The sequence below is a fragment of the Artibeus jamaicensis genome, unplaced genomic scaffold, assembly GCF_021234435.1.
Source record: "Artibeus jamaicensis isolate MK-2021 breed Jamaican fruit bat unplaced genomic scaffold, CSHL_Jam_final scaffold_614, whole genome shotgun sequence".
Taxonomy (NCBI): Eukaryota; Metazoa; Chordata; class Mammalia; order Chiroptera; family Phyllostomidae; genus Artibeus; species Artibeus jamaicensis.
This window is the reverse complement of record NW_026522050.1, coordinates 7,946,672-7,958,090: the sequence shown is the minus strand read 5'-3', so window position 1 is coordinate 7,958,090 and position 11,419 is coordinate 7,946,672. Positions and strand designations below refer to the sequence as shown.

The following is an 11,419-nucleotide window of genomic DNA, read 5'->3' as shown; positions in this document are numbered from 1 at the left end:
TGAAAATTGTTATTTAAAAGCTGGAAGTTTAAACATGGAGTGAGATGGCACTATGCATATATCACTCTGGGAGATATATATATATATATATATATATATATATATATATATATATTCATGAAGAGAGCAGAGTAGTACACAAAGATCCTCTTTGCAAAACAGATGAGTAAACCTATTACTACTTTTCCTTAGTTCAAAGACATAAAGGTTCATAATGACTATTCTCTACATTCAATTTAGTCACAAAGGTGGGTAAGGAAATATCCAGAATTGTATTTGTGAGACTACATAAAACTGTGACATGTCCATAAACATTAGCTGTCAACATCTATAAATAAAACCTTTGTGATTGAACACACTTTCACCCTGTACATAATTTAGTGCCAACTGCTTTTTTCAGGGCACCTTTCACATCCTTATTCCTCAAACTGTAGATCAGTGGGTTTAACATGGGAATGACAACTGCATAGAAAAGAGAGGTCACTTTGTCTGTGTCCATGGAGTAACTTGAACTAGGTGGGAAATACATGAAAAACAGTGTCCCATAAAATATAGCCACAGCAGTTAAGTGGGAGGCACAGGTAGAGAAGGCTTTGCGTCTTCCTTCAGCCGACTTCATGCGAAGGATGGTAGTTATGATGTAGCTGTAGGAGAGGAGGACAGTGATGACATTGCACCCCACAACACAACTACAGGAAACAGTCAATGCTATCTCAGTGGTGGTTGTGTCTGAGGTGGAGAGGGCTAGTAATGGTGGGAAATCACAGAAGAAGTGATTGATGATATTGGAATTGCAGAATGACAGTCGAGTTGTGAAATAGGTAAAGATGGTGGTATTCATGAAACCTGCAGTGTAGGCAGTGGCCACCAGCTGGATGCACACTCTCCTGGACATGGTAACTGTATACAGAAGTGGATTACAAATGGCTACATAACGGTCATATGCCATGACAGATAGCATGAAACAGTCCACATCTGCAAAGATACCGAAAAAGAACATCTGAACCACACACAAATTATATGCAATCTTCTTTTGCTCACATAAGAAATCAGCCAGCATCTTGGGAGAGACAGAGGAGGAGTAGCAGACATCACAGAAAGACAAATTGCTCAGGAAATAATACATGGGTGTATGGAGCTGGGGGTCCATGTTGATCAGCAGGATCATGCCTAGGTTGGCAATCACAGTGATGCCATAAACCAGCAGAAAGAGCACAAAGAGCCCCTGCTGTACATCCCGCCTGCCAGAGAGTCCTAAGAGTATGAAGTCAGTAAACACAGTGCAGTTCTCCATGTCCATCACTCAGGTCTGAAAATCCCTGGTTGTGGAGGAAGGAAATGCAAGTGGAGGGCAAAATATCTGAGTCTCTAAGCAATTAAACTGGTGGTTCCTTCTATTTGTCAGCAGTTAGAAAAAGAGCTCAGCAATGCACATTCTCTTTAAGTATGTGGAGTCACTGTAATATTTCCAATTTAATATGAATTGTTAAAATGATAATACAGCTTATATAAAATACTTAGCACATGTTGATGCAAAAGAAATCACTTTATTTCCTTACCTAACTTGTAGTATTGTTTATCTTACAGATTAAGAAATTGATGTCCTCAGAGTCGACCATGTTGTTTTCAGAATGATTTGGTTCAGATAGCCGATATTTAATTATAAGGTTGTTTCTTTTCTTGACACAGTTTAATTGTTGTTATATTCTGCAATAAAGAAGCATAGTGAAGTGAGACATGCTGATAACAAATGTATTTCTTTATTTTTCCCTCATTATCCAATACTGTAAAGCAGGTAGATCCTTGGCTTGTTTCTTGATCTATCCTGTCCCCACTTCCCCATTATCCCAGGGTCCTATCCAGCCTCAGTCAACAGGGGGTAAAGATAGTCTGTGATCCAGGACTCTCAGAGAAGTGAGGGTTGACTAGAGAAGAAGTTGGAGGGGTCCCCATGGATGATAGGTTAGAGTGCACACACTGGAACATGCAGGGCTAACCATGACCTCTCCGACAGCACTGCTTGGGGGAGGTGTGTTGGGACCTGCTAGTAGGCATCCTGGTAGAACAGGTGACCCAGAGGCAAGTGTGGATTACTGTGTGAGACCCTCTACTCTAATCTGCTAGAGTCCACTGAATCTATTTACCAAAAGATCAAATGTGCAAGATACAAGGTAATGCCCCCTTGTGTCCATGGCCCCATAACATGAGAGAGATTTACAGCTCAACTGGGCTCTATCCTAAGTCCCTAGAAATTGTAAGATTGCTTGACTGTGTTTTTGATCCCCTTCCTCTTGAAAATCTGTAAAATCTGCAATCCTTTGGTGAGAAAGACTTGGTGCTTGGCAGGCCAATTAAATTCTCTGTTCTACAGTTATTTTTCACACAAATCAGGCATATTGTATATAATATAATACTTGGCCTCTTCTATTCTGTAGCAATATGAGAAAATGAGAGATGTAGAATGGACAAAGATTTACATCTGACTAATGATGTAGTAATGCTTATGCAGGTCTGTAAAAACCCGGTCTGAGCTAATCTAATTATCTGTGCTTGTAGAGGTATTAAAAAAACTTCCTTTCAAACTGAAAATATTTATAGAATATGTAAAAGTACAAGTGAGAGAGTAAAAACAAAAAGTTTCTAACCACCTTCATAAATAATACATTTTATTCTTCCTTGCCATTTATGAATGTCTTTAGAATAATGGGATTGATAAAAGTAAGTAAAAGTTTGTATGATATTTCTTACCCTCCATTAGTTTCATAACAGGCCTTAGGTCAAATAAAGGTAAAAAAGCTAAAGAAATCTAAAATGGAAATGAGAAAGCCACAGTTAAAGCCTGTACCTCTTCCAGATCACAGATTTCTTTGTTGCCTGCAGTCTGTCTGCCAGAGGGTTCAGCACTGTCCCCTCAGTGACCTATTTTATAAAAACATGGCTGTGTGTGGACCTGGGTGCTGGTCTCTGAGGAACAAGTGACAGGTATAATAAGATGCTTCATCATCTGTTATTCCCCACAGGCTGGGTAATTGAGAAAGAAACATGGGCCTTTTTAACACGTAGCTTTTTCCCTCCCTACCTCATTGCCTAATATTTTCCTTACTTAGCAATGGTACAATGACTACACTGAGCACTCTTTACTTCCAGCTCACCAAATTTTATACAAGTATATTGTTTCTATCTCATAATTTACAAGAACAATCACTCACATTGCACACAAAGACACACCGTATACAAACACTCACATTAAACATTTTTACAAAATAAAATTTTTGTAAATACAGAAAACACTGACTATAATCATAGTGCTTAGGGAAAACTAAATTTTGTTGTCTCTTATGAGATTTTTATATTAAAAATTATATCAGAATAAATAAGCCCTGGCTGGTGTAGCTCAGTGGATTGAGCGCGGGCCTGCGAACCAGAGTATCGAGGTTCGATTCCCAGTCAGGGCACATGCCTGGGTTGCAGGCCAGTTCCCAGCAGGGGACAGATGAGAGGCAACCACACATTGATATTTCTCTTCCACTCTTTCTCCTTCCCTTCCCCTCTCTCAAAAAATAAATAAATAAAATATTTGCCCTGGCTGGCATAGCTCAGTGGATTGAGCGAGGGCCTGCGAACCAGAGTATCGAGGTTCGATTCCCAGTCAGGGCACATGCCTGGGTTGCAGGCCAGTTCCCAGCAGGGGATGCATGAGAGGCAACCATACATTGATGTTTCTCTCCCACTCTTTCTCCTTCCCTTCCCCTCTCTCGAAAAATAAATAAATAAAATATTTTAAAAAAAAGAATAAATATAGTTTATATGCCAGTAGTTAATATGAATAATGTCAATGCAAACTTTTTTACATTAATTTATTTGTTTTTCTTTTGCTGGTATCTTGTAGGTTTATAGAAAATCTTTAAATGATAAAATTTTGATATGAGTATAATTATACATACATAATTTATCATAGCTAGGTTCTTCTTTAAAATAAATTCTAAGAAATGAACTTAAAGAACATATAAATTTTACTGTAAATGAAGTCATTTTTGGGCTTTTTACCACAGTAAGATGTTTTATGTTGTGTAATAATCACCATATATTATCATATATGTTATGATACATACATTCTGAGTTGTTTCTAATAAACTCATTATTTGATACAGAAATGGAATCCTAGAGGAAGTAAGTAAACTACAGCCATTTACAGATTTCCACTAAATTCATAAAAGCTGCTCAAATAAGTGTTCTTTCACGTTTGGTAAAATTCACCTGTGAAAATGTCTGGTCCAGGACTTGTGTTTGTTGGAAGTTTTTTGGTTACTGCTTCAATTTCCCTAGTTGTAGTCTGTCTATTCAGATTCTCTGATTCTTCCTGGCTCAATGTTGGAAGATTGCATGTTTCTAGGAATTTATCTATTTCCTCCTAATTTGTCCATTTTGTTAGCATAAAGTTGTTTGTATGATTTTCTTACATCTATTTGTATTTTTTGGTATGGAAACAGGGATATCTCATGCGCTGTTGGTGAGCTTGCAGATTGGTGCAGTCACACAGAAAGCAGTATGAAGTTAACTAAATAATTAAAAAGAAAACTGCTTTATGACCAAGCAATTCCATTTCTGGAAGTTTATGCTTGGTAATGGCACCAAAGTAAACAAGCTTCACTAAACTCCTTGTTCCTGGAAATAATATTAGTAGTGGCAACATCATAAAAGTCACAGAGGAGAACATAGGCAGGAAAATCTCGGATATTCTGATCAGAAATATTTTCACCTATATCTCCCCTAGATCAAGAAACATAAGGGAAGGAATAAATCAATGGGACCTCATCAAATGAAAAGCTTCTGCACAGCTAAAGGAAGCTGCAAAATGAAAAGGGAGCCTACCATATGGGAAAATGTATTTGCAAATGATACCTTGGACAAGGGTTTGATCTCCAAAATATATAAAGACTCACAGGTCACCACTCCAGGAAGAAAGAGAACCCAATGAAAAATGGGCAAAGGACGTGAACAGAGAATTCTCCAAAGAGGACATACAGGAAGACCAAAGACACATGAAAGGATGCTAGCCATTAGAGAGATTCAAATTAAAAACACAGGGAGATACCTCTCCACAACAGTCAGAGTGGCCAATATAACCAATCAACAAACAACAAGTGCTGGTGAAAGTGTGGAGAAAAGGAAACCCTAGTGCACTTTTTGTGGGAATACAGACTAGTGTAGTCACTCTGGAAAACACTAGGGATATCCCCAGAAAACTAGAAATGAAACTGCCTTGTGATCCAGCAATTCCATGCTGGGATTATGCACTTAGAATTCTGAAACATCAATTCAAAAGAACCTATGCACCCCAAGGTTCATAGCCACACAATTTATAATAGACAAGTGCTGTAAATAACCTAAATGCCTATGAGTAAATGAGTGCATCAAAAATTATGGTACAATTACCCAATGAAATACTACATAGCAGAAGGAAAGAAGGAGCTCCTACTCTTTGCAACAGCATGGATGAATATGAAGAGCATTACCCTAAGTGGAATAAGCCAGGAGTTCAAAGAGAAATACCATACCATGTCACCTAGAAGTGGAACCCAAACAACCAAACAAATAAGCAAGCAAAATATAACCAGAGACATTGAAATAAAGAACAAACTGTCAGTAATCAGAGGGAAGGGGAGAGAGGAATAATGGAGTAAAATAGGGGAAGAGTCATCAATGAACATATATACATAAAGGATACATGGACAAAGTAAAAAAGGGTGGTAGGATTGAGGATTAGAGGAGGGGATGGGGGATGTGGGCTGGGATAGTAGGAGAAAATGAAAACAACTGTAATTGAACATCAATTAAAAAAGAAAGTGCTCATATTTTGAATAAGACATATTTACTTCAAATACAGTAATCATTTATGAGCAAAATGACATATTATCACCAAAATATTCATTAAAATATTCTCAATTATTTTCCAAGAATATACTGGAGTTTATTATAGACAAGGCAGCACTGGAACTAAACCTTTTACAACAATAAATTTATAAAGTTTCTTAGAATATAATGGTGCATATATAGATTTTCTTTCTGGATAACCTTTTTGATATGTAATGTACATAATATACTTAAATAATAAGTATATAGCTAGATAAATTTAAAATAAATACCCCTGTGACAAAGACAGAACAACAAATAGAACACTACCAGAATCACCAAAGCCATTTATTTGAGAATATCCTTTTAAAAAATATTTTGATTTGTTTTTAGAGAGAAGGCAAAGGAGGGAGTAAAAGAGAGGGAAACATCACTTTGAGAGGGAAACAGCAGTTCCTTGCCTCTTGTACACGTCCCGACAGGAGACTGAACCTGCAACCTAGGCCTGGGGCCTGATTGGGAATCAAACTGGTGACTTTCATTTTGCATATGACACCCAACAAACTGAGTCACACCAATCTGGGCACCAGAAATCCTCCTAAGTCACTAGTCTCTTCATTCAAGGGAGTAACTACATTCTTCATTATTATCACAGTAGAATAGTTTTGAAGTGAGCACAAGCAGACACCTAAAGCATGTGCTGCTCTAGGCAGTTATACAGTTAGTTGCTCACATTATTACTTTCAGTTGCAAAGAGGGATTCCATTGGTGTACAACATTCTTTAGTAGAACTATATCATTGCTTATTGATCTACTTTAATGTGCATGGTAGGCCCTGAGTTGTTTTCTCTTTTGTTATTACCAATAATTTTAGTGTGAATACTCTTGTAGTACCCTTTGGTAGACACAAACACTCATGTATCTTGTATATAAAAGAAGAAGTTGAAAATGTGTGTGTGTGTGTGTGTGTGTGTGTGTGTGTGTGCGTGTGTGTAAGTTAGATTTAGTAAATACCATCATACAGTTTTCCTTGAAGTCTGCCAATCCCCCTGGCCATAACACACTACCCTTATGTGGGTGTCTTGTTGAACATCCTCACCAATAAGAAACACAATCTTTTCCTTTAATTGTGGCCATTATTTGGGGAATATGGTATTCCTGGCAACTAACAAAGTTGAATGTTCACTTTTACGAAGTGTTTCTCAGTGAAAATACAGAATAGAAGGCTGGTTAACTAGACCAGCTTGATGGTGGTGGGACTCCTGCACCCCAAACTCTCTGTCTGCTATCACTGCCACTTCCATTTCAGGTCCATTTGGCTTATGGCTGTAATGTATTCCACATGTATGAATGTATTCCCAGCCGTCTGCCATTGTCTCAATCATGCTCAATGGGTATGTGCAGTGATAGACTCCTGTTAATATAATCCAGGATGCAGTAACTTGAATAGAGAATTAAGATTATTCCACTTTAGCCCCTCATTTGACTGGCTGGAACCTGAGGTCCAAAGAGAAAGAGTGGTTTGATGAAGGTCACAGGTAGAGTGAGATGGGAGGAGCCACTCTGACTGGATATTGTTGTCATTGCCTCTGCAGTTCTGAGTGTGTTTCTACAGAAGATGTCAAGCTCAGTTGAGTATGCTATCTCTTTATATGGAGACACACACTTATAGATATCATGAGAATTATTTCAGTTTTTATTTAACAAATTTTGCTAACCAGATTTTTACTACACAGAGATATTTGCTGGGATTATTATACAAAGACACTAACTGTCATCCCTGGTAGTGCTTGTGGTTGGAGATATTAATTCCGGAGTGGAAATAAAGAACTGTGGTTAACGATTTGACATGTGACACTGATTGATTACACAATTACTGAAGGAGACTATGTTCAGGAGCCAGAGATGGGAAGAGGAATGTAGAGATGGTGAGATGACAGTGTGGTTGTCTTCCTGGGAATGAACTCATCTGAAGTTAGGACTGTAAGTTCAAAGGAAGTATATCAAGTTACTCCAGCCATTATTAGTATAAGAACAGTTTATGTCATTTCAATGTAACCTGTCAGCCAAAGGGAGTGGACTGGAATGGGCATGATTGAACAATGACCACTTCCCTGCAGTAGTTGTGGGAGTGGTAGATACCACTGAGTGAGCATGTGTGCTGTGTGGCCATCACATTCAAAATGACAGAGTGAGTAGAGCAAAGAATCTGCATCAGATTTGATGTTAAACTGACCGTTCTTCTCTGGAAACTGTTGGGATGATTCATAAGGCTGCAGCTATGGGCAACTGGTGATTGATAACTCCACCACCACAATGTGCCCCCTAGGGCATCATGTTGACTGCAGGTGTTTTTTACTAAACATCTGATCACCCAGGTGAGTAAGACCCCTCCAGTCCTGATTTGGTGTCCTGTGACTCTTCCTTTTCCTAAAACTAAAATCCTTTGAAATGGAAGAGATTTCAGACCCTCAGAGATCCAGGAAAATATGACGGGGTAGATGATGGCTATTGGAAGAACTGTGTGAGGTCCTAAGGTGCCTCCTTTGAAGGAGAATGAGATATCATTGTCCTGCATGCAGTGTTTTTTTTTTTTATCTTGTCTGTGTCTTCTTTTCAGTAAATGTTTCTATTTTTCATATTCCATGGCTGGATACCTTCTCGCCTGACCTTGTACATTTCAGGTGAGTTCGAGTAGAGGGAGAGGGGATGGAGTAGTGATGAAAGCCTTTTGATAGTGAAAATGTTTGTTGGTTTATAATCTAGATTACAGTAGCCTTTACTGCAAAGGAAGCTATCTTTCAAAAAGGGACTTTTCTATGTAGATCAGTGGTGAGATAGGGCTGTGGCCAAAGTGGGGTTTCAACAGGGAAGGATGAAATGGTGACCTATGAGTGAGGAGAATCAAATGCTTTTCTCTAAATATTGAACAGAAAATGTCCAGAGTACATGAGTTCATTCTAATAGATAACTATTAGTTCCTTTGTAGCTAATTGTGCCATGATAGCCATAGTCCTTGGGATAGGGACAAACAGAAAAGCATGACATGAGGTACTCTGGGATTAATGATCTGAACTCATTTCTTGGCAGTGTGGGGTCTGGGATTAGACTAATAGAGTGGGTCCAGGTATTTGGCCTGCACATAAGAATGGTGTGGCCAGCATGGGTGGCCATGAGAAAACCTCTACTCAGCTCTAAGAGTGAAGACATGGTCAGCACACCAACTTCTGAGGTGGATGGCAGAGAGCTTTACAATCCCTGAGGCTAGGATGCACACAGGAATCTGACCATGGGGTGAGCAGGCTCTATTGCACATGAAGGTGGATGCCGGAGACTTCACTTCCTGACATGAGGCCAGCAAGGACACAGTGTCTTCTTTCAGCACCAGGGCTTTAGCTCCTGATGTGCAGATGGTTGACTCCATATGATCTTAGAAACTCTCTTCAAGAATCATAAATGCCTGAAATTATATACGTATATATATATATGTATATGTAAAATATATACACACATATATATAAAAGCTATTATTTTAGTGTCTTTAAAGAAAACTTAATGAAGAAAATATGGGACATTTTTCCCCTAAACATATTTTGAATTATGACCATCCAATCTAAATTTATACAACATAAAGAGATTTTATTTTTATACATATGAATACATTTAGTATGTTTTTAATAAAGTAATGGAGATTGGTAGGGGTTTGGGCAATGATTAGAGGTACTAATGTGTTAAATATTCTATGAACAGAAACAAAATTATTTGATACTATAAAAGAAAAGAGGTAAGAGTAATAAATTGCCTTTGTTTTAAAACTCTCTTCAGTCAGTAATTGAGGGCAAGTTACTGCTGAAAATCACATGCTTTTAATGTCCTCTTTTTTTCCTATTATGCTTGGAAGCACATGACACTCAGCATTTTTCATACACCATAGGCATAGATAACACTAGGGATGAGGACCTGAAGCCTTCTATCACCCAGTACCCTGTCCTTCTGGAATCATAAAAGAATGTCTCCTTGTTCCCTTCCTGACAACAACATAAAATAAAATAAGCACTCATTGGAATCTAAAATTGTGTTTCATTTTTCATAGCTGGTAATTGTTACTTGACTGCAAGGAGAACAACACAAGCAATTAATTTAATGAAGTTATTGGAATAGTATTGACATATACGGAGATGACCACTAGTAAAATTGTATGTAAAATATGGTTCCAGTTTATTTCACAGATAAACAGATAGCAAATGTAAATCATTACAAATGAAAGACTATTTTTCCTTATTACTCCAACAAACACATATTTTTGTTTATAACTATGCCCTTAAAATTTAACCTGTATCAATTGGGCAATTCATTTTCTAAAGTTTTGTTTTAACTAGTGTGGAGATGTGTGCACATCTGGATAGAGTTTTCTTTTCCTGTGACCTTGAGGAGGTCCTGGTGTTATTAAGCCCAATTTTCATTCACACATTTCTCTACATTTATCAATAGGGTCATTTCTGTTCTCCACATTGAGGGCAAGAAGTGAAATCTGTAGTCTGATGTGAATACTCTGAGGTGCAGTATGAATCTGCAACTCCTGATCCTTTGGATATTTGTTAATAAATTGGGGGCAGAATGATTAGGAATAGAGGATCCAGGAAGTTCTCTGTATGTGATCTCTGTCCCTGAAACTTATTCAGACTAGGCAGAAAGACAAGGAGAACCCATGAATTTTGTCTAAGATGAACATATTAGAATAGAATAAAATATAAAAGGGGAGCTCTGTATTTCAAAAAAATTGCATCATTTTTGCAGAGGACACTCATTCATTCATTCAACAAATGTATTTGAATAACATCCTGCAATACTGCATTCTCAATAGCAAGGTAGAAATATTTGTGAATGAGACAGGAAAGAATAATGATTTATGCAACTTTCAGTTTGGGCTAGAGTTCTTTTTTAAAATTCTTATTTACTTACTACATATAATTCTAAGTGTTATGATAAAATATTTATAGCATGATACAAGTGCATAGAAATAAAACAAAAATATTATAACACTTAAACTCCTTCTGAATGAGCAAGTTTATTATATCCATCATTCACAAAAAATGAAACCAGGGAGAGTGAGTTGAACTGACATGGGTGGAAGGGTTGCTCTCCCTGTGATGTCTTACTGGGACTTACCCATGAATAGAGAAGGAGGCATATAAAAATTCTCTTTCAAGAACATTAAAGTAAACACATTAATGGTCTCCCTTAGCTGGAGGAGAAGAACATGATCAACAATGACTGCCCCTTACATTTCGGTTAGAGACAATGATCAGTAATCAAAAATACCTAAAAAGAACACTGGTGAGCCAATAGAAATGTATGTCAAAATGCCTAAAAATGGAACTGCATTTTGACCCAGCAATTCCACTGCTGGGATTATACCCCAAGATACCTGAAACACCAATTCAAAAGAACCGATGCACTCCAAAGTTCATAGCAGCACAATGTACATGAGCCAAGTATTGGAAGCAAGTTACGTGTCTATCAGTGAATGAGTGGGTCGAAATACTATGGTATATTTACACAATGG

The 11,419-nt window shown here is 37.7% G+C and overlaps 1 protein-coding gene across 1 annotated transcript; it reads right to left on the bottom strand.

Annotated features, from left to right (window-relative positions):
- Positions 1 to 361: 361 nt before the first annotated feature.
- Positions 362 to 1,300, bottom strand: LOC119035694 (olfactory receptor 1052-like). Its single transcript, XM_037127125.2, has one exon. It carries the CDS (start codon positions 1,298 to 1,300, stop codon positions 362 to 364), a length of 939 nt encoding a protein of 312 aa, XP_036983020.2.
- Between the last annotated feature and the right edge of the window lie 10,119 nt (positions 1,301 to 11,419).

What these genes read in the sequence shown, in the direction of transcription:
- LOC119035694 (XM_037127125.2), bottom strand. Translation starts at nt 1,300, where the DNA reads ATGGACATGGAGAACTGCACTGTGTTTACTGACTTCATACTCTTAGGA.